The 24,648-nt window shown below is 38.3% G+C and overlaps 1 protein-coding gene across 1 annotated transcript in view; it reads left to right on the top strand.

Annotated features, from left to right (window-relative positions):
- IQCH (IQ motif containing H) overlaps positions 1-24,648 on the top strand; it is a gene marked incomplete at its 3' end in the record, with an annotated part of 211,921 nt that overhangs the window by 45,041 nt on the left and 142,232 nt on the right. The window contains exon 5 of the mRNA XM_081292857.1: positions 1,426-1,542. Coding sequence (XP_081148983.1) covers positions 1,426-1,542 — 117 coding nt within the window. The remainder of the gene's footprint in view (positions 1-1,425; positions 1,543-24,648) is intronic.

The following is a 24,648-nucleotide window of genomic DNA, read 5'->3' as shown; positions in this document are numbered from 1 at the left end:
TCTCCATTTTGACCTTAGGCAGTTTATGAATGCTTATGATCAAAGAAATATCTGGATCATGAACTAATCTGTCTGGTTCCTATAACCATTCCAACATTGCATCCGATCACCCTCAGAGCTGAGATTCTTCCTTGCTTGCTGCTGGGATTGAACTCAGGGCCTCATGCATGCCAGGCAGATGCTCTACCACTGAGCTACAAACACATCCTCAGAACTAAGACACTTAATTGAACTAAAATCAGTTTTTTTTTAAGTGGCTCACAGTAATTCCAACTTCCTTTAAAAGAAAGAAAGAAAGTCACAAAGGGACATGTATCATATGATTCCGTTTATATGAAATGCCCAGAACAGATACATCAATAGAGACAGAAAATGGGTTAGTGGTTGGCTGGGGCAGGGGGAGGGGAAAGGGAGTGATTGCTAATGGGTAGGAGGTCTCATGCTAGGGTGATGAAAGTGTTCTGGAATTAGGTAGTGGTGATGCTTGCGCAAATTTGTGAATATGCTAAAAACCACTGCATTACACATTTTAAGGGGGTGTGTTTTATGGTATGTGAATTACATCACAATAAAAAAAAAATCACAAGAAATTTCAGAAATTGTTGACTATATATTCCCTAAGCACCAAATCATCTTTTAGCCTCAAATCTTAGAATGCCCAAGCTAGCCAGTAAATTCAAGAGACCAAGTCCAATAGTTGCACTTTGTAAATAAAGAAACAAACTGACTTCCAGTGAGGCACAGGGCAGAGCTGGATCCTGGGTCTGGCCACAACTTTCCAGTGTCCCTCCCTCCACCAGGCAGCTAGCCCGGTTTCGTGGTTTCTTCTTCAGCATCCCAGCAGAAAACTGATTAGAATGGGAATAGGTAATCTGAGCAAGATGGATTTTTTTTCCTAAAGAAAGCATAAATTATTCTTATAGATAGCAAAATCTCTGTGAAGGAATAGATAAATTGATTCTGGTAAATTTATCAGGTCTACACTGAGATCTACCTGTAAGTATCCCTAGAGGAAAGTGGCCACATTAACAGACCAAGGGAGCCCTCTACCTGTGTATTTGTAGTATGGATTTCGATGACAAAATCCTTGACCTGGAAAGCTAAAAATAAATCTGAGATCAGGTATTTTTTGTCTTTTGTCCACCTTGGTTGGCTCCTAGCATTATTTTTGAGAAAATGAATGGTGTTTGAGGATATATTTGGGTGATTAATAGGATACCTAGAGGAAAATCTGCCAGAAAGTTCCTTTTCTGCGAATAAAAGGGACCAATTAGCAGCCCAAATAAAGAATCCAAATATAGTTCCCTGTGAGAATTGCATTACAATAATTATTTTCAAAGAACTTTGTATTCTTCTGAGGATATAAAATGTTAGTAAGCATTTTTGTTCATCTGGCATGAAAGTTTCATTGTTTCTTTGTTTCAGCAAAAGATAGGGTTGAATGTAAAAATCTTGCAGGATCCTGAAAACATCCACCACAGAGCTGCTGTAAAATCGAACTATGGAATCAGTTTGCCATATATTAATCAGAAAAAAGCACATGTAAGTAATGAGTCGTTTTTAACAAACTCTTAATTTGGGGGGGAACTAAAAGTCATGTATTAGTGGTGTAAGATACAATGTTGATCTTAAACGAGATTGTGATCCTTTTGTCCTTGGCAATTTTTTTTTTGAGATGAAATGGAGTGGTTTTCATTTTATCTATATTAGTAATGATGAAGGACATCTAAACCTATTGTAAATGATCTATTTGTAGCTCATTCAAATTTCTGTTTTTATTTGATATTCCTAAATAATCTATTATCATCATTTTAACTAGAAGATATAGTTTAATGACAAAAAATTAATATAGAAATTTTCAATATTTGATATCATGGATAACTGATTTACCATGAGAAAAATAAAAATAAAGCAGCATAGTATACATTCCAAATAGTGGTTACTCATATCATACACAAAAATTTAGTGTATTATTCTAAATCTGAAACAAGCAGACACTAATCCTTTATGTCAGCAGAATCATGAGACAGGAAAATAATCAAATGTGGATTCACAGGAAGGGATCTCAGAACCCGGCCTATTTTTTCCATTGCTGCTAAAATGGCCCAAAGCAAGGATTGTACCCTTCCTGTATTGTGGGTTTTGTTCGGAAAATTAAGAGTAGTGCTTCATTTTAACAGGGAAATAATTTATTTTGAGATAATTTCTAATACTAAAAATGATTACAGAGATGAAATCTATACACTGCTGTACATTTTAAACCTTTGACTTCTCTCAAAAGTTCTGAAACATAGCTCAGTGATACCAAAACTAAAAACAAGATTAATTTTCAGATTAAATTGCAAAGCCATTTCTAACTAGCATAATAGTCTCTGAGATTAATCTTCCAAATTTCTTTCATAGACATTCAGTGGCCTGCTTTATTCATGTAACTCGGAAATATACATTCAGTCTATTTGTGCTTTATGTTATTCAAACAGGTTTGGCTTAAGTGTACTTTATCATAGAAATGCTTTTATAGCCTAAGAAATAACCAGAAAGTTAGATATTTTTATTCCTGCTGAAACTTTATTTAAAATGTCACTGTGAATAATATGAAAGCGTTTTTATCTACTTCCCATGAGCCCCAAAGCCCTTGAAATAAAAATATGATTTCTCTGGCTGTAGAGACAGAGCAGATTTCTCTTTTGTTGTTGTTGGTTTTCCTCTTCAATCTAGAATTAATATTGGCTTAGCTGGTGGAGCTCTGAGGCTGCGTAGCCCGAGGCAACTGCTGTATTTCATGCAAACTTTTTCTGATGAGTACTGAAGTTTTTAAAGGCATACCTCTAAATGGAGCGAGGATTATGCTTTGCCTTATGATTCTGAATGGAGATTTCAGACTTAAATAGGGAATTCAAAATTATATCAAAAAATTGGGGCAGAATCTTAATTATTCATCTTTTTTATAATTTCTAAATTGAATAAATATCGTGGACATTGTGTCTGTGTATTTGGAGCAAAGAGGAAGTGAAAAGGCACTTTGCCTTGTTGATAGTTGATAATGTATATTCATTTACTATACTGAAGGTCCTTTATTCAGAAAATTCAACTCCATAAAAATGGACACCAGAGCATTTTTAAATGGGGTATATGTTTTGCTTGAACTACTGGCCTTTCCATCGAAATAGTTACCCTATAGTTTTATGTTGATGTGGATATATGATGGCACTAACTGGAAAACGGTATTTTCATTTTGAATTTATAAAACAGAAGCATTGTTCAAAAGGTCCTTTGGGAGAAGCGTTGGGATATTTGGTCTTAAACATTCACGGAGAGCATGTGGGGGTAAACACAGTTGAGATTTACCACTTATCAAAATGTTTTTAGAAGCACTTACCCAAACGGAAGCAGCGTGTCTAGCGTTGTGATGTACAGTTAATTAGGAAAGCAGCATCGAGGCTAATCGCTTTTTAGAACTACTCTGAGCATAAAGGGGCTTATTATTTGGCTGCCGAGGGCCATGTGTTTCCCTACTTCTCATGAAACTTGAACAGCTTGTCAAAAGCCTGTAAATAATCTTAGGCATTTTTGACAGAGCAAATTTGAATATGTAGTCAATTTACATTATTAGTTCTTAGAAGCTGTGGTATTTTCTCCATCTGATGAAGAGAAGCATCCTTCCTAATAACAAGGAGCCCCACGTTGAAAGCACACACGCTCCCCGGCTGCCCTGTGCTAGTCCTAGCACAAGACTCCTTCAGAATTTTATATTCTGTGACTCTGTTATACATAATCAATTTACAAAAGAGCCCTAAAAGTGAAAATCACTAATGATTTTTTAAAATATCTTAAATCTGCCAAATAAGAAATAAACAACCCACTAACATGTTTTGGAGTAGGTCCTTATGGGTTTGAAGCAAGAAGAAATCTCTAGTGCTCTTCGCTCACGTTCCCTTGCTGGTATCCAGTTCCAGTCAGACGTTATAATGAACACACTAAAAGATCTACAGAAAATTTGACTTTGATTTATTCTTTTAAAATAAAAAGGGTTTCTTAAGAGGCTAGAAACATGTATTTGTTAACATGAATTTTAAAAGAACGATTATGAATGCATAACAAAATAGCCAAACAAAACATTGCTTTGAATTGCTGCACAAATAACTCTGATTATAACTGTTATGACCTAGAAAAGAATCATAAAAACATTTTTCTTTTTGGCAAGATATGAGTTGCTGTAGAATTATACCAGTTCTTTGGTCCCACTTTCCAAATAAATAAATATATAATGCAATGTAAACTTAGAATCTTTTATTTATTCATGAGGTTGAATTTAATACTATTATGACTTCTAGATTTTATGAGTCATATGTTATGCAGTGTTTCTCACTAACTTAGTTGGGTAGCAACCACACTTCACAAATCATAGTTTCATTCTTTACTGTTTCACTTGGGGTGTGCATAGTAATCTTGCTCACTGAAAGCACATTCATTTCTGAGATGATAAAGTAATGGAAAGTGAGGCAATTGTGTTAATGTCAAATGATTAGAAGAAGTACCAGAAGTAAGGGGTGGAGTGGGGGGAGGACGATCTCAAAACATGATTGTGTTTTAAGCCCATGCATATGGCCACAATTACAGTCACAACATAATTTGGCAATGGTAGCAGAATTAGATTTAAACAAATTGATGTTACACTGCAGTAATTCAGAATGAGCTTGTTGCATTTATAAACCATAACAAGAAGCAGAGTGAATTAATAAACCCTTCTTGTCACTAAAAATAAAAAAGGGAATAATTGCTGAGACGGAGTTAACTTAACAGATGACTATAGTCAGCATCCTTCCAGCCTAGATATGGGAAAGTGAAGGTCACCCCCATCTCGGATGACAAAGAGGGAACATTTTGTTGGTAAACAAATTAATCTTTTGAAAGGTCGCCATTTGTTTTAAGTTTTTATCCAGTTCTTGTCATCTGGAATCAGAGATTGACTGTCATTTCACCAGGCAGGGGTGCAGTGGAAGCAGACAAAGCTGCTTCTGTACGTATCAGCATTCCTTGACAAAACTCTGTGCCTGATTGTGATGCTATGGGCTGCTGGTTTACAGCTGTCTCCGGACAAGAACGGAGGCCCACCCCTGAATTCCAATAAGATGGGTCTGCCTATTCCGCCTGCTGTAAGCTGGCCCTCTGCCCACAAGTAAAATGTATTGTAGTTCAAGCCAGCAATTATCTCTTTTACTTCCTTCTGTGCTGCTTCTGTTCCCTTTTTCCAAAAACAGATGTGGGTATTCACTCAAGTTCTGCATCTATTCTTCCTCGCACCTGCCGGGGCAGGATTTTGACAGAGGTAGAGTTTGAGGGAGCCAGCAGACAACAATCAGATGTAATTTTCTTTGAGAGCAGTTAAAAAATAAAATGTTGATTTTTCAGGATCTGTGGAGTCAGCATCTTGGTCCCCCTCCTTTTTCCCAGGAGCATTTGGTAAATTAAATTAGTCGAACAAAAGGAAATAGCTTTAAAAGACATTCTGAAATGCCATATCCTATTTATGACACACAGTCATTACCCAAGGACTGCGACAGAACGCACAGCATCCCTTCTTCCCTCAGTCACAGAGAACCATCTCCTCAGGTTGCCTAGGAAGAGTTTTTGAAAGCACCATGGCTGTTCACGCTCTTCCTGATTCACAGCCTATAAAATGTAGCCCACTAATATGGTGGTGGTGTTGCGGAGGAGAGGGGGCATATGGCCCCTGTGCCCATGTGCCTTTGCTGTTCTCAGTGTAACGGGAGAGGGGAAGAAAGCAATGTGATGTGGACTGGTGTGTGGCTCTCTCACACTCTGGAAGTGGGGAGAAACAATTGGAGGCTACGTTTCCATCAAATAACATTCATAAAAACCCAACTGTAGTGAGTTCTCTAGCTTCTTTGGAACAATACAGTTCTTCAGCTTCCTAGCTAAGATCTGCATGTGTACCCAATCCAACGCTAGAAGAACTTGAAAGCACCTGGTAGGACTTCAAGCTGCCTGATGTGAATCCTTACTAGACTGGGCAGCTCCTGGAAACAGCCTGCGTTTCCGCATCAGTAAAATGTCCCTAGTAAGAAGACCTATCTCACGGATGGTATTGAGATTCAAATGAGTTCAGTCAAAGCACTAAGCAAAGATCCTGGTACAAAGAAGTGCTTGGAAAATATTAGTTATTACAATTTGGCAATTCTCACCTTTTGTATTGTGCCATTGTTTTATATTGTCATTTAAAACTTATGATATTGTGGGGGCTGAGGGAGGGAATAGGAATGCTGCTGAGGTCCCTCCCAGGGGTACTGTTTAATATTGCATGTGATCATGCCTTTTTTAACCACCAGATATGAGGATAGGAACCTCATTGTCTGTTCTGTTTACTGTTTTATAAATTCCCCATTGCACCAAGCAGACGCATAACAGGTGCTAAGGAGAGGACTGACCTGACCTCTCATCTGTCCAGTCTCTGTTTCGAAGCTACAAAGCCTAATGTCCCGTCTCCTAGTGCAGTCCTCATTTTGCTGGCCCCTCCTCATCCTGCTGGGTCATTCTACAGGATTTATTAGTGAAACTACCTTGCTCCTGTGTTTTTATTTTTTTGGGGGGGGCGGGGTTCTGGGGATTGAACTCAGGGGCACTCAACCATTGAGCCATATCCTCAGCCCTATTTTGTACTTTATTTATTTATTTATTTATTTATTTATTTATTTATTTATTTTGAGAGAGAGAGAGAGAGAGAGAATTTTTTTAATATTTATTTTTTAGTTCTCAGCGGACACAACATCTTTGTTTGTATGTGGTGCTGAGGATCGAACCTGGGCCGCACGCATGCCAGGCGAGTGCGCTACCGCTTGAGCCACATCCCCAGCCCATTTTGTACTTTATTTAGAGACAGGGTCTCACTGAGTTGCTTAGAACCTCGCTTTTGCTGAGGCTGGCTTTGAACTGGCCATCCTCCTGCCTCAGCCTCTCAAGCTACTGGGATTATAGGTGTGTGCCCCCACTCTCCTGTGTTCTTGATACTGCCTAACTGTCCATTTCTAGGACAGGTTACTCTACCTCCCTCATTTCTGGTCTTTCTGCTTTATAAAAAATGTATAGGGCTGGGGATATGGCTCAAGTGGTAGAGCGCTTGCCTGGCATGCGTGAGGCACTGGGTTCGATCCTCAGCACCACATAAAAATAAATAAGTGAAATAAAGGTATAAAAAAATGTGTAGTTGCATGAAGAGCAGCTGGCATGTGGGAGGGGCTTGGAGTGAAGTGAATCAGAGCCTGCTCTGTCACTGAGCCCTAAGTAAGGAAATGAACATCTCAGATCCCTTAATTCCCTCTTCTGTAAAGCCAGAATAGTGATATGAACTCTGCAAAGGTGTCATGGGGATTGCAGACAATACATCAACATTGCTGATATGCAATAAATGCCTAACCAGGTTCTTGCCTTTTTGAAAAATGAATTAGTATTTAAAATCTCTTACTTCCTTGTCTCTTCTTCACTTCTGTGCTTTCAGAAAAGGATCTGATTTGACTCCTTTCACACTCTAGTATAAATGAGGAACAGGGCTTAATGCTCTGATTTTCAAATTGCTGGAAACTCCAGTGAGTTTCCGAAACATTGTAAACATTTAATTTGCATTTTGTTTTTATAATAAATATTTAAGTTATTTGAAAGTGTAACAATGAACAGTATATGTATTTTTAAGTTAGATACCAAATTTTAATGCATTAGACCATCAGTGGGTTAATTTGTAATGTTAGGTTGACTCAGTGAGTGTGTGTATGTGTGTGTGTCTGCGCACACATGCACACGTGCACGCATGAGCATACATGCGTATGTGCATTTGAATTTTCTATAAAGGTTTTTTAATTGGGTAGGTCAACTTTTTACTAGTCATATTTTGAAATTGAGATCTGCTCATATATGATTCAAAGCATTTTAAAGCAGTGCATGGCCCCTAGTCAGTATTCCATCAACATTAACTGGAGTCAGTATTATGACACAGGTGTGCTGCCATCAATTAAAATCCAGGCAAGTTCTCTGGTGCTGACTTGGCACAGTGTAATTGTCAACTGTGCAATCCCAACAACCCATGTTGCATCATAATAATATTGCATTATAGATTGCTTGGGTGATTTAGAATGAGCTATGCAAACTGCATTTTGCAGTACAGAGTAGCAATGTTACTTTGTTTGCAATCCCAGATACAAATCAACGATACAGAGTCAACTCAAAATTTTGAACTAACTTGCAAAACAAGATTATTTTGAAGATCTGGGTGAATATCTGAAAGTGAAAGGTGCCAAGATCTTCGAGAAGGAGTTTAAATGGGACCTTAAAATGATACATGACACTCGTATTTTTGGTTACTTAGTCCTTTAATAATAGTAGCATTTATTATGTGTGCCAGACACTGTGCTAAGAGCTTTACACACACGATCTTGTTTAATCCTTACCTATAAAATAGGTGCCATTTTTATAACCATTTTACAGATCAGGAAACAGAGACTTAAGGTTAAACTATTTGCTTAACTTTAGGTAGTAAGGAGAGTAAAGATTCAAGGTTATTATGGGATTTAGTTGTCAAATCTCCCCTAATTGGGCTGGGGATGTGGCTCAAGCGGTAGCGCGCTCGACTGGCATGCGTGCGGCCCGGTTCGATCCTCAGCACCACAAACCAACAAAGATGTTGTGTCCGCCGAGAACTAAAAAATAAATATTAAAAATTCTCTCTCTCTCTCTCTCTCTCTCTCTCTCTCTCTCTCTCTCCCCCCTCTCTCACTCTCTCTTTAAAAAAAAAAAAATCTCCCCTAATTGAGTTCTTACCAACTAACTAATCCTGAGGCTGGTCTTGAACTTGTGATCCTCCTGCCTCAGCTTCCTGTATTGTGAGATTACAGGCATGTGCCACTGTGCCCAGCATAAAATGCTGCATTTTTTTATGTATAAAATATTTACTTCTCTCAGTTATTGTGCAGAAAACCTACCAAAAAGTGGGTATGACTAGACTGCCACCCCAGATTTTCAAAGGAATTGCACCTTCCTGAGTGAAAATAGAAAACTTCATGCTTTTATATAACTAGTAGTGCTTTTCCATGGCAAGCAGGAAAAAGTGGTAATGCTTGCAATATTATAGTTAAGTATTCTGTTTAAAATGAAGCGAAGAAAAACACTATAGCAAGTAGCACAACAGCATTAGCCACAAGAGAAATGGGCCTAATAGAATTGTTTTTATCATGGCCCAGGTTAATTATCTACTGAGAGGCACTTGAGATGAATAAATACTATTGCTGTGGTCTCCAATATTCTCATCCATTCTTCCTTAAACTGTACTTGAGTTCAAGTATACATTCCTAACCTTTTAAAGCCTCTTTGGTAGAACAGAAGTAAGTACCCATAGACTGAAGTGATTCACCCTGTGCTTTCTTTAAAAGTGAGTCTCTGAATCACCAATGTGCAGTGTAAACCCAGAAGATATTTGGAGGAGATTCTCTCATTAAGCTATAAGGTTGGGACAATATGACCCCCAAATACTAGAGTGATATAATCAGTAACAGCCCCCAAAATAACAGCTTATGGTTGGCAATGAAGAGGTTGAAAAGCAGTCATGCACACTTGAGTGGAAAAGGCCAGAAAACCAGAGTGTGAGGCTGTGGGTTTCAACCCTGCTCTCTTCTACTGCTATCAGCCCAGTTATCATAAACACATCACTTAGTCTCCAAAAACTGAAATCTCTCAACTCTATGCCAAGAGGATAAATTAGTTGTTCAGAGTCAACATTGGGGCGGTGGCCCTGAATGTGACTCCCATAGTAACATGTGTTTGGTGCCTTGTGGAACCTTCAGTTCCCAAAGTGAGACAAAACAGTGATGGTTGGAGGCGAGCCTTAAAAGAAGCCTAAGGGGAGCCAAGGGACATAGCTAAAGGAGAGGTGGCATGCAGTTTAAGTACTAGCAGCAATTCAACAGAGGCAGAGGTGAAGAATAATGAGAGGAATGGACAGTCATCAGAGCTTTGCCTGATCATCTTGGATTTTTACAAAGGGAAAACCCAAAAGATGTGGTTGGATATGGGAGGCCAACTGATGGACGGCCTTGAATGGGCCACTGAAATCTAATTGTGCGATCTCAGTCAGGATCATAAAAGAAAGGGCTTAAGGCAGAAATCTGAAATTAGATCACTTCTCTGGCTGCTCTAACTGAAGGGCATCTTTAGGATGCTTCTGAACAATTTCTGTCCCTCGATGTCCTCGTTGATTATTACGCTTTATTTCCTCTCCCTTTGGCTATAAAGCAATGGCACTTTCTTGAATAGCATTATCTCCTGAACTTGTTAGATGTTCATGAAACTGCCTAATTAGAGTTCCACAGGCAACACCTCTCTCTGGTCATTTACATTCAACTCTGTCCCTTTCAAACAAAGGCCTGGTCTGGCTAGATGACTGGGATTTCTTCCCAACCTCTTCTTATTTCTGCCCTAGTGCTGCGTGCACCACTGCTATCTAGGATTCTTCTACCTGTTACCCCATCCCCATCCCCATGACTCAGCTCTCTCTCCAATATCAGCCCAAAGCAGGACTTGTTGGTGTGAAAGTAGTGGTGGCAAGAAAGGATAAATAGAGAACAGGAGAGGTGATTGCTCAAAACACGTTCTGCCCTCTCTCCCCCCAACCTCCCCAGAGACAATTACAGCCTTCAGCTTCCCCCTAGCCCCAAGCTCACCTCAACTCTCTTACCAACTCCTGCACAGAAATGCCTAGGGGACTACCTGAGACGTTTTTAATCCTAGTGTTTCTTGCTTTCAAATTTATCATCTCTTTGTGCTAAATGTAAAATAATAATAATAACATAAGGAAAATTATAATATAATAATAATATAATTATAATAATAATGATAAAAAGGAAATTCATGAATGAGGCTTCTTTTTTTTTACCTTTTCCTCTTTGAATCCCAGCAACACCAGAGGCTAAAGCAGGAGGAATGCAAGTTTGAAGCCAGTCTTGGTAACTTACTGAGACTTCGTCTCAAAATAAAATAAAAAGGGCTGGACTGGGGATGTGGCTCAGTGATAGCCCTTCCCTGGGTTTAATCCCCAGTGCCCTCCTCCCCAAAAAGAAATAAAAATGTTTAGAAAATTGTTAGACCAGGACGCAAGAAAAGACCACTGACTCCAATTAAAATTAAATTAAAGCAAGCTTATTACTTCAACCGGCCGGGCTGCCTCTCCCTCCCAAAACGGCGGGAACAAGACAGCACCCCAGCTTTCCTGCAGCCCAGCTTTATGGCCCAGAAAGTTACACAAAGGGGGGTTACAGATAACAGAACTCTGACAAGCATCACACTAATGGTAGTTTACATTTTTTTGCTGGCCCTAACATCAGAATTTATGAGGACCATTAGAGCCTCAGAGAGGGTCGTTGTCTGGCCAGGGAAGGCCAAGATTTGTGAGGCGTCACTAAAGTTTCAGAGAGGGCTGCTGTCTGGTCAGAGAGCCAGGCATGGGTGAGTTCAAGTCACGGGCAGGCATTCCAAGCAGGTTCAGAATTTGCAGTAATTTATAGTAAAGCCGAAATTATCTTTTCATGGCTTTGTGGTGAGATGCCCAATTTTAAGAAAAGATCAGGTTGGGGCTATCAAAAATGTTCTTATTTAAAATAGGAGGGGCTGGGGATGTGGCTCAAGTGGTAGCATGCTCGCCAGGCATGCACAAGGCATTGGGTTTTATCCTCAGCACCACATAAAAATAAAATAAAGATATTGTGTCCACTGAAAACTAAAAAAAATTTTAAAAATTTAAAAATAAAAATAAAATAGGAACCACCACATTGGGTGTGTTAGGGTCAGACAGGTAATAAACAATCAGAATGACTGAGTATAAAGGCTTTTTTTTTTTTTTAGTTGTCAATGAACCTTTATTTATTTATTTACAGGTGGTGCTGAGGATCGAACTCAGATGCCTCACACATGCTAGGCAGGTGCTCTACACTGAGCCCCAGCCCCAGCCCCTGTCAAGGCTTGGTCTGCATTTCCGGAGTGCTAAGCTTAGGAGCCAGCTCCCCTATAGGAAGCAGCCACTACAAATTTAGCCCTTTGCAGCTGGATTTACAAATGAATCTGGGGAAAAAAAAAAAAATATATATATATATATATATATATATATATATATAAAGTTCCTGATATTTAAACCATGTAGTTTGAAGAAAATGGTTACAGTGGGTTCCAGACTGCCCCTGTCTTGGCAAGTAAGCATTTTGTATCTTCTGCTTTAGAAAGAGAAGGAGGTGTGGTTTTAGGTAGGATAATATTGCTGTCATGTAGAGAGCTGGCTGGCAGCTTGGAGCCCTCTACAGAGCTCTCACTTTAGCACAGCCCAAGGTCTGACCCTCAACTTTACAGGATTAGGATTTGATTTTGCCTGAGTTGATCCTCTCGTGAGTACAACTGGATTCTAAAGATCCTCATGTATAAACTGGAGTGCCACTTTATGTATCCTAAGGAGAGATATAATGGTCAAACAGACCTCAGTGGTCAAATCAGCCTGATTCAATGAGCATATTGTACCCTTATTAGAAAGCTACACAGAAAGCCCAGTCAGAAGGCTGTTTAGTGAACAGGGAAACTGACTAAGGGTAATTAGTTGGATGATCTTCATAATGAGCAGCATCACACATTTATAGTCTGAGGCATCCATCTGTTGAAGCTACACCTGCCGAAGGGATAGGAATACATTCCTGTCAAGTGAGTGCTATGTAGGCACTGAAAAATCCTGACTCTCTGATTCTACTTCTTATTTTTTTTAAAAAAATAGCTGCTATCTGCTTGAGATTGACTATGCAAATTATTCTGCATTGTGCTGAGCTCCTTATATGACATTAATATCAGTGAGATGAGTGATAATATCCCCCTCTTACTGGTTCTTAACCATTTCCTTCCTATTAACTCATTTCCTACTATGAAAACCCACTTACCTTTAGCTGATCTTTAGTGTCTTTGATAACACTAATTAGACTACATTCCTGTTTGGAGGCTGTCATTAAAATTAGCTTCTACATGGAGCTGGACACATCATCATGGATCTATTTTTCTAGTTTAACACTCCAGTTGGGTCAAGGAGGTGGATATCACCTAGTCACTAGTCTTAAGTATAGACTAGTAAATCTGAAGTATATGAGAAAAACCCTAGATAGAACAGGAGACTTCTAGAACTAATAAAAAAAAAATTCAGCGAAGTAGCAGGATACAAAATCAACATACAAAAATCATCAACTTTCTAATATATCAATAATGAATCCAATGAAAAAGAAATGGGGAGGGGAAAATCCCATTCACAACTGCCTTAAAACATAAAAAAATTTCTTAGGAATAAATCTAACCAAAGACATTAAAGTTCTCTCTAAAGAAAATTATAGAACACTGAAGACACTAGAAGATGGAAAGCTCTCCCGTGTTATTGGATGGGTTGAATTAATATCATTAGAATGGCCACATTGCCCAAGACTATCTACAGATTCAACATAATCCCCATCAAAAAGCCAATGACATTCTTCATAGAAGAAAAAAAAAGCCATAAAATTCCTATGAAAGAATAAAAGACCCAGAATAGCTAAAGCAATTCTAAGTTTTAAAAAAAAAATGCTGGAGGCATCACAGTAACCAATTTCAAATTCAACTACAGAGGTTTAGTAACAAAAACATCGTGGTACTAGCATAAAAAAATGGAAGAATGAAATAAATGAGTGACTTGAACTAAAAACAATGAGAGAATGGAGAAACTTTGTTCAAAGGGGAGGCAGAGGAAGGGAGGGGTATGGGGGCAGGAAAGATGGTGGAATGAGATGGACATTACCCTAAGTACATGTATGACTGCACATATGGTGCGACTCCACATCGTGTACAACCAGAGAAATGGAAAGTTGTGCTCCATTTGTGTACAATGAATCGGAATGCATTCTGCTGTCATGTATAACTAATTAGAACAAATAAAACAAAAAGAAAAGAAAAAAACGGACACATAGACCAATAAAATAGAAGACATGGAGACAAATCCACAGATACAGTAATCCTTTTGACAAAGGTGCCAAAAACATATACTGCAGAAAAATACAGCCTTTTTAAAAAAATTTATTAGTCATTGGAAGATCTTTATTTATTTTTATATGGTGCTGAAAATCGAATCCAGTGCCTCATACATGCTAGGCAAGTACTTTACCACTGAGCCACAACCCCAGCCCAAAGACAGCTTTTTTTTTTTTTAAGAGAGAGAGAGTGAGAGAATTTCAATATTTATCGTTCAGTTTTTGGCGGACACAACATCCCGTTTGTATGTGGTGCTGAGGATCGAACCCGGGCTGCATGCATGCCAGGCGAGCACGCCACCGCCTGAGCCACATCCCCAGCCCCCAAAGACAGCTTTTTAAACAAATGGTGCTGGGAAAACTGGTTATCTACGCGTAGACGAATGAGAGTGGACCCTTACCTCTCACCATGCACAAAAGTCAACTTAAAATGGATCAAAGACCTAGGAATTAGACCAGAAACTATGCAATTTCTAGAAGAAAAAGTGGGGTCAATATGGGGCACAGGCAACAACTTCCTAATAGATCCCCTAAAGCTTAGGAAATAATACCAAGAACTAACAAATGGGATGGCATCAAATTAAAAATCTTCTGTACAACAAAGGAAAAAAAGAGTGTAACTAGAGAGCTTATAGAATGGAAGAAAATCTTAGCCAGCTACTCTTCAAACAGAGAGTTAATATATAAAGAACTAAAAAAACTTAAAACAAATTAAACCCCCTCAACCAACAAATGGCAAATGAAGTAAATAGACACTCCCCCCCCCCCCGCCATATCTCTCTCTCTCTCTCTCTCTCTCTCTCTCTCTCCAGGAGTGTACTGGGGAATGAACCCAGGGGCACTCAACCACTGAGCCACATCCCCAGCCTTATTTTGTATTTTATTTAGAGACAGGGTCTCACCGAGTTGCTTAGCGCCTTGCTTTTGCTGAGGTTGCCTGCCGCAGCCTCCTGGGCCACAGCGCTGGGCAAACAGACACTTCTCAAAAGAAGAAATACAAATGGTCAACAAATATATGAAACACTGTTTAACATCCTTAGCAATCAGGGAAATGTAAATCAAAACCATACTAATATTTTATCATATTTCAGTAAGAATTGCAGTCATCAAGAATACAAACAGTAAACATTGTCAAAGATGTGGGAGAAAAGGAATATTATGTTTCCACTATGGAAATCAGTATGGAGATTCCTCAGAAGGCTAGGCATGGAACCACCATATGACCCTGCTATACCACTCCTCTATATTTATCCTAAACTCAGAGTACTATAGTGGTGAATGCATACCTATGTTTACAGCATCTCAATTCATGATAATCAAGCTACGGAGCCAGCCTAGATGCCTGGCAAAAGATGAAGGAAGAAAGAAAATGTGGTATATATACACAATGGAGTTTCACTGAGCCATAAAGAAGAATGAAAGTATGTCATTTGCAGGAAAATAGATGGAACTTGAGAGCATTTTGTTAAGCCAGACTCAGAAAGTCAAGGGTCATATGTTTTCTCTCATGTGGAACTAGAGGAGGGAAAAGGGAAGAAAAGTCGGGAGGGTGGTGGTTGTGGAACTCATCTTATGAAGATAGAAGGAAGACTTGTAGAATAGAGGTGAGGAACCAGGAGGAGGGAAGAGGGGAGAGAAAGGGGATATACTGGGAATGAAATTGACCAAATTATAGTATGTGCATGTATGGGTATGTAATAACAAAGTATACTGTTGTGTATAATTATAATGCATCATTTAAAAAAAAATCTTAAGAAAACATTATCCCAGCTTCTTCTTCTCCAGTCATTTCAAAGTATCCTCTATACATCCTGCTGGGTTAGCTTAACATGACTGTATTTTGTCGGGAGAGGGGAAGGACTTTCAGTAAAGGATTTTAAAAAACATAACCCTCTTATTTATGGAGTTGTCATTTCGTCCAAACATCAAAATCTCAAGATAAATATGGGTCACCATATTTTCACTGGCTTGGAGTTAGCCATATTTTCAAGTCAGAACCTAGTTTTTACCAGGAGGGAAGACAATGCCTTCACAACTTCCCCCTTTGCATCTTGAACTTGTGCAGGACACTGAACTGCCCTCTGCCCCAGGCTGCATTTTACACTGAAAAGTCCTGCCTGTCAGGAAACACTGCAGGCGTGTTATATACTGGCTAGCATCTTAGAGGGCCTCTCTGGGCTGGGCATGGTGGAAACTACACTTTACATGGACTGTCTCATAGGAGTTAAGTACTATGGCTACTTTCATTTTATATTTGGAGGAACTGATGTAAAAAGCCATTAAATAAAACTTACCCAAAGTCACACAGTTCAAGATCAAAGGGTCCTAATTCAAATCAGCCTGACTTCCAACAGGCTTTCTTAATCCTCATTCTATACTGCCCCATGGGTAGCTTTGAGGGGGTGAGCTTAACCAGCATCTGAGGGGGAGATCTGGCACCTACTCACGAATTGTTTCTGTGGAAATGGTTTCAGAAATTTCCCAGACCTTGAACTGTCTAACTACAGACATCACCAGTTGTCTCCCTTCTACTGTGTAGAATACTTTGACTTAATTTTCTTCCAGATATAGGGGAGAAAAGTGTTTTTCAAAGTGTTAGTTACTGCTGTTACTATTTTATTAGAATGTATTAAATAAAGAAAAAATCTGACTTTAAAAAAATTTTTAAAAGGCTAGGCACAGTGGTGCACATCGGTAATCCCAACAGCTCAGGAAGCTCAGGAAGCTCAGGCAGGAAGATCATAAATTCAAAGCCAGCCTCACAAAAGCACTAAGCAACTCAGTGAGACCCTGTCTCTAAATAAAATACAAAATAGGGCTGGGGATGTGGCTCAGTGGTTGAGTGCCCCTGAGTTCAATCCCTGGTACACACCCCACCCCCCCCACTCCCCCACTTCCCCGGGCCAATTAAAGAATTGCTTCCTTGGTAACTAAGGATTTAATGGAGGGATTTCTCTACCCTGGTCTAGGACAGGAGTAAAAGAACAAAGTACCAAGTAAGTATTAACTCAAGGTCTAGAACAAGAAGATGAGTTGGGACTTTTAAGATGGAAACTTTCCCATCTAGACTGTAAACCCCTTGAGGGCAGGGACCATATTTTTCTGTCTTTAAGCATAGTGGGATCAGAATCCAATAATAAATTTGCTGTTACTTTATGTATGTGTGATTAATGACTCTGAATAGCAATTTACACATCTGAGCAAATGAGTCAGGCTGTGTTACGTTAATCTAAGTAATGAAATACCATGTACCTCACTTGACAATTTTTGTAGAATATGCCTTTTTGGGGTCATAAAAATTTCTCTTCCCAGAGCTCTTCAGATGGAATGAATTTTCCCTTGCTGGAGTATGCTTTTAGTGCATTTACACCAGTACTTTGAATGGGAACAGGACTTTGTGTTTTTTCCCCTTGCTAACTAGAAGGCAGGAGACTCTTCTCCCCTCCCACTTTGATATCCTCTATGGTGCTTTATAAAATACTTATGCATAGGAGGTACTTAACAAATGGTTGATTTAATTTAGTATAATTGAATCAAATGTTTGAAGAGGAAGGTTTCTGTAGAAAAGTGGAGGGTCTAGTCTCGTGGGCGTGGCTATAATAAGTTTTCCATCTCTCTATCTCCTTCCCCGCAACCCTAGCCTTTCATTCAACTTCCCTGAGGTGGCTATGACATAATCCTGGGACTGGTTCTTCGAACCCAGAACCCAGGCAGTCAACATAGCAGCTGGTTGTGAGAAGGCTCTGTTCACCCCACTCCCACCCCCATTTTCTGATCATGACTCTTTCCACATTCTCGTTGAAGACAATTTGATAAATTAAAAAAAAAGATTTGTATGCCCTCAATCCCTCCACCCAGATATAATTATTACAGTTGTTTTCATGGGTTTGTCTTCCATGTCTGTGTGTGAGACCATCCTCTCTCCTCTCCCTCCTTCCACCTCCCTTTTCTTTTCTTCCTTCCTACTTCCTTCTTTCTCACATCAAAAGTACTTAATTATAATGTTTAAATGAAAGGTACATGACTTGTGTGAACAAAATATTAATGAGCAACATCTAAGAACACTAGAATAAATGAAAAAATGTTTATCACAAGTGTGCCAGTTCCTCTCACATTAATCTTCATATATAATGTAATTCCAATGAAAATTCTTATGGATGTTATGGGGAAATTCTTAGAGTTTGTGTGAAATGTTAATTTTTTTAACTTGCCAATTTTTATCATCTTGAAGAATAAATGGGCAAAAGGCCTCATTTTTTTCCTAAAGAAGATTAATGAAGGTGAACTTTTCATACCACTCATTAAAACATACGATAAAAATACAGTAATTATGATTGTACACTATAGAAAAATTAACAGATCAATGGAATAGAAAAGTGAGCATATTGAACTTTGTATAAAAAGTTACTTAGAATGTTATAAAGATGACACTATAAATCAGTGGGGAAAGGAGGACTTGTTAGTTGAATAGTGCCATGTCACTTGGCAAATGATTTGAGTGGGAAAAGCATTAAATTAAATCCTAACCTTGCATTCTACACTAAAGAAAACTCCAGATGGATTAAATTAAAGTCAAATGTTAAAAAGGAAAAATGAAGGAAAAAAATTAGAATATCATAAAAGAAGAACTATTTTTCAAGTTTGTCAAAGGAAGATTTGTTTAAGCACTCTAACCCCATGCATATTAACTATCCTCGTGTGTGTATGTGGTTAAAATACTGGACTCTAATCCTGGATCTATATGATTTAGGGGCAAATCAGTTATGCTCCTTGGGCCTTCATTTACTCATTTGCAACTTTAGGTTGTCAATCAAGTCATCTGAAAAATCTCTTCTAGTTCTGACATCCACAGTTTGGTTCTGATCAATCTACTTTTGTTGGGGTTCTTCCTTCCCCAATTAGGACCCAATATGCCAGGTAAAACAGAATCAGGTGAAATTGCATTCTATTCTGATAAAAATAAAATTTGCAGAAGGCGTTGAAGTTTTTAATTTTCTAATTAAAATTTAATAGCACATTGTGGAGTGCCTGTTACTAACGGTACCTCCTATCCCAGTTACTTTTATTTGTTATCACTTTTAATACTTGGGGCATGTCAGAGACAGTACTCCCGTTTTACAGATAAGACCTCAGGATCACAGAGATTAAGATATATGGCCAAGTCCTGCAATCAATGGGTAGCTCTCTCAGAATTTGAGATATTTTCTTTTGACAATCTGATTCACAATCTAGGAAAATTACTGCAAAAGAAATTATGCAAAAAGGACAAACTCTTGCACACAAACACACATATATTAAGATGATCTGATTGTTTTCCTTTATAATACATTTTATTACTAAATTAGTTAATGTTGTATTTTTTAAACAGATTTAATTTGTACTTGGGGTTAATTCAACCTTCATGGACTTGGGCAAATATACCTGAACTATAAGTGCTGCTAGCCTTCTTTCAGGTTTGCTTAGGCATCTCTTCTGCAGCCTTTACTGATACAGCATAGAAATTATGGCAAAGCCCAGTGGAGTCATTGAAGTAAAAGTCTCAATACTGCTCAGGAAGGGATGCCAAATTAAATACAAAGAGCCCCAGCAGTTCTGCAGCTGCGTGCCAACCCAACTGCTGGTGTGAGGTAAATGAGGACCAAACTTCATTCCACTCATGACCCCAGCCAGCATTTAAACAAAAATGCCTAGAAACTGGCACACTGTTCTATAATAAATGATAAACTCATTGGTAAAATCTTCCTTAGATCTTTACTGATAGGTCACCAATTTAAACTCACTTCTTCTTGCGTGGTCTCAAGTGTACTCATTTTTTCAAGTGTGAGACGTAATTCAGACGTAAGTGAAATGGATAGTACCTTATCATTCTCTAGTGATTACTTTGCTAGATTAAAATTTCTTTGGAATGACTCAAATCAGTACTATTAAATATAGCAAGAAAAAAAATAGCAAAAAATTCCAAGTCTAATATGTTTCAAACTCCTTTGAAGAAAAGTTTTATATTAAATCAAATTTTCAGTCATTGTTTAACTTAACAGAATGTTCTATCAAATTATAGCGATATATTTGTTAGCTATGTATTAAAACTTGAATGAGTTTTTTTTTTCAAAATATATTCCAAAGAATGCTGGTTCTTTGGAATGTTCCATGGAATACATATTCCATGAAAGGGACATTTATGGCCTTATAAAATTGGGAAACACAAGGTTGGAGAGAGGCTGGTTTTGAACTTTTAGGCCACCTGGAGTCACCTGGAGCTGATGTCGATTGTGACTGTACAGGAGCAGGTATAGTTAGCAGTTTTCCCTATGATTCCCAGAACCCCCCAAAAGTATTCTGAGGAGCACTCTTAGGAAATTTTGCTTAAGTGTTAGATTTTATTTTAACGATTTTAATGGAAAAACTTCTAAACTTTATTACATACTTCCCCTCCTTAGTCACACTCTTACTGGAAGTTAATACTTTCTTAGGGGCTTGGGGGCATCATAATAAACTTCACTTTTTATGGGATGTTCTGTACAGGGCCTGTGAGGCGGGCAGAGCTCCCACCTCAGACGGCTGTGTGTTCAAGACAGTATTTCCTCTGAAGTCTCCTCCTTGGTCCTCTCTGTGCAGCATGTTCTTTGAGTCTCTGTTCATAATCCCACTGTCACTGCTGCTAATGACCCCTTTCCATCCTAAGACCCCTTTGCCCCTTTCCAGTTCTAAAACAATGCTCTAGGTGTGCCTTTTCTTTTGTGTTCCCTCCCTCCCTCCCTCTCCCCCTCCTCCCCCCCCCCCTCTGCTCCTCTCTGGCTTCCCTGAAGACTTTGCCTGTTTGGGCAGCGGTGAGGCTTGACTGCTATTAGAAACAGACATTGACACACTGCTTTCGCCAAGATATTCATCAACCAACCCCAGTTCATGGTGTTGTGTTGCGACTTACACTGAGAAACTTTCCACTTACTTCCATCCCCATGTTCATGCCTGTTCTATGCTGCTAAGAGTGACAAATACAGTCACAGGGTGCATTGACACAAGCCCAGATGGTATAGCCAGCTAGCACACACCTAGGCTATATGGTGTGTGGGTGTTATATATTATATAGTGCATATTTTATAATATTACATATGTATATATAATAGTCTATTTCTCCTCAAGTCATGATGAACAAATGAGATTAAATCAAGCACAAGAGAAAATGATGCAATGAAGAGATGTGATAAACACAAGATGCATGAGGCTGGGGCTGAGATTGTGGCTCAGTGGTAGAGTGCTTTCCTAGCATGTGTGAGGAACTGGGTTCGATCCTCAGCACCATATAAAAAAAATAAAGGTATAAAAAAAAACTTTTAAAAAGATTTTTTAGAAAAGATGCATGAGGCTGCTGCTAGAGTAATATAATATACTGTTTTACAGGAAACTTTAAAAAAATTTTTTTTAGTTGTAGTTGGACACAATACCTTTATTTTATTTATTTATTTTTATGTGATGCTGAGGATCAAACCCAGCACCTTGCACATGCCAGGTGAGTGCTTTACTGCTGAGCCACAACCCCAGCCCCTCAGGAAACATTTTTAAAACTAAATGTGTAGCTCAGTGGCAGAGCACATGCCTAGCAGGTGTGAGGCACTGGGTTTGATCCTTAGCACCACATAAAAATAAAAAATAAAATAAATGAATTCTGTCCATCTACAACTACAAAAAAAAAAAGGTAAGTGTAAGGACTGTGCTCTATAATGTGTATGTAATGAATACACTTATAGATTATTCAGTCACACAGTTGTTTGTTACCATTATCAAGTACTACATGCTGTATGTGATTGTATACATTGTATTTTTTAATGACTCACAGTATGGTAGATTTGTTTGTACCAGCATCACCACAAATGTGAGGAATGCATTGTGCTATGGTGTCATGACATCACTGAATCTTTCAGTTCCATGTAATCAGATGAGGCCATCATTGTAGGTGCAGTCCATCACTGACAGAAACATCACTATGTGGCCTATGACTGTTATCTGAAAAAGGGATAACTGGAGCCTTTCTATCATACAGCTTTCTAATCCTGCCTTTTTAAATTCATGTCTCTGTATCATGAGACTCCTAAAGGTTAGACTTTGACATTAACCTTTCTGGAAACCTATGTCACTTTTATTTCTAGTACCACATATTTACTGATCTCTGCATAATTCCTCATTGTGCCATGAGGATGTTATTTAAAAGATAGGGCTATTCAGGCTTTTTATTTCTTCTTCTGTCAGTTTTGGCAAGGTGGGTGTTGCAAGGAATCTCCCCATTTACACTGTCAAATTTATTGCCATAAAATATCCCCTTACTATCTTTTTCTAAAAAATTTTTTTAGGAAATATAGTTAAGAATTCTCTTTTATTTCTGATATTGGCAATTTACACTTTCTCTTTTTCTTGATTACTCTTGCTGGGGCTTATGAATTGTATTAATCTTTTGTTTTCTTGTTCAGTGCTTTAAAATTTTGAAGTCAGCCATAGTTTGGAATATTACTCTCCTACATATAATGTGTTTTCTCTTCTGGCTACTTTCAATATTTTTTTCTTTGTCTCTTCTTCCACAGGTTTAATCATGGTGTACCCATCCACGGTTTTCTTTGTTTGTCCTGCTTACAGTTCATTGCATGAAGCTTTTAGGATCTACATGTAAGCCTGTAGTTGGAGGATGTTTGACCATTTTTTTAAAAAATATTTTTAAAGTTGTAGATGAACACACAGTATCTTTATTTATTTTTATGTGGTACTAAGGATGGAACCCAGTGCCTCACACATGCAAGGCAAGTGATTTACTACTGAGCTAGAGCCCCAGTCCTTGACCATTTTTTTAATTTTTTTTATTGTTGGTTGTTCAAAACATTACATAGTTCTTGACATATCATATTTCACACTTTGATTCAAGTGGGTTATGAACTCCCATTTTTACCCCGTATACAGATTGCAGAATCACATCAGTTACATTTCCATTGATTTACATATTGCCATACTAGTGTCTGTTGTATTCTGCTGCCTTTCCTATCCTCTACTATCCCCCTCCCCTCCCCTCCCCTCCCCTCTTCTCTCTCTACCCCCTCTACTGTAATTCATTTCTCCCCCTTGTATTATTTTTCCCTTTCCCCTCACTTCCTCTTGTATGTAATTTTGTATAACCCTGAGGGTCTCCTTCCATTTCCATGCAATTTCCCTTCTCTCTCGCTTTCCCTCCCACCTCTCTTCCCTGTTTAATGTTAATCTTCTTCTCATGCTCTTCGTCCCTACTCTGTTCTTAGTTACTCTCCTTATATCAAAGAAGACATTCGGCATTTGTTTTTTAGGGATTGGCTGGCTTCACTTAGCATAATTTGCTCTAATGCCATCCATTTCCCTCCAAATTCTATGATTTTGTCATTTTTTAATGCAGAGTAATACTCCATTGTGTATAAATGCCACATTTTTTTATCCATTCATCTATACCATTATTTTTTTAAATTTTTTTTTTCACAATTATCTCTCTCTTCTCCTATGGGACCTTAAATACATGCAAATTGTGCAACATGATATTGCTTGACAGGTCATTGAGGAACTATTCCTTTTTAATATTTTTGTTTTGCTCTTCAGATTAGATGATATCTATTGATCTCTCTTCACGTTCATTATCCTCTCTTCTGCCCACTCCAATATAGTATGAAGCCTATCTGATGAATTTGTCATTTTATTTATTTATTTATTCATTTATTGGTACCGGGGATTGAACCCAGGGGCACTTAACCACTGAGTTACATCCTTAGCCCTCTTTTCATTTTTTTTTTTTTAATTTTGAGACAGGATCATGCTAAGTTGCTGAGGGCCTCTCTAAGTTGCTGAGGCTGGCTTTGAACTTGCAAATCTCCTGCCTTGGTTTCCTAAGCCACTGGCATTACAGGTGTGTGCCACTATACCCAGCATGGGTTTGTCATTTTAGCTATTTTATTTATAATTCTAGAATTTCTATTTGGTTCCTTTTTAATACTTATCATTTCTCCACCAACAGATTTTCCATCTGTTAATTCATTATAACCATAGTTTCCTTTGGGGTTTTAAAAATAGGTATAATATCAGCTTTAAAATTCTTATCTGCTAATTCCAGCCTCTGCATCACCTTGGGTCTCTCTGTTAACTACTTTTTTTTTTTAAACTATGGGCTACTTTGTTCTGTTTCTTGTACAGTAACTTTTATTGTTATAGACATTATAAATGATATGTTGAAGAGACTTTGGATTCTGTTGCTTTGCTTTCTAACATGTTGATACCTATTCAAGTAGGCCATTAATTTGACTAGATTCAAATTTTAAACTCTGTCTTTGCCATGGTTGGTAGCAGCTGAACTCTGCTCAGCTTTTTTAAACCTTTAATTATTGCATTTTTGCTGGGCTTCTTAGAATCTCTTCTACATATGCGTGGCTCAGAAGTCAACCAAGGATTTATATGCCACGTATTTGCAAATTTTGGAGGCCCCTCCCTACTCCTTACAACTTCCTCATTTCTGGGATTCACCATATTTTCAGCTTTTATGACAGCCCTAAATTCTATCTTCTGACTTCTCAAG

The sequence above is a fragment of the Spermophilus citellus genome (assembly GCF_964194105.1).
Source record: "Spermophilus citellus genome assembly, chromosome: 4".
Lineage (NCBI taxonomy): Eukaryota > Metazoa > Chordata > Mammalia > Rodentia > Sciuridae > Spermophilus > Spermophilus citellus.
Note: the sequence above shows the minus strand (reverse complement) of the source record. Positions and strands in the feature narration are given on the sequence as shown.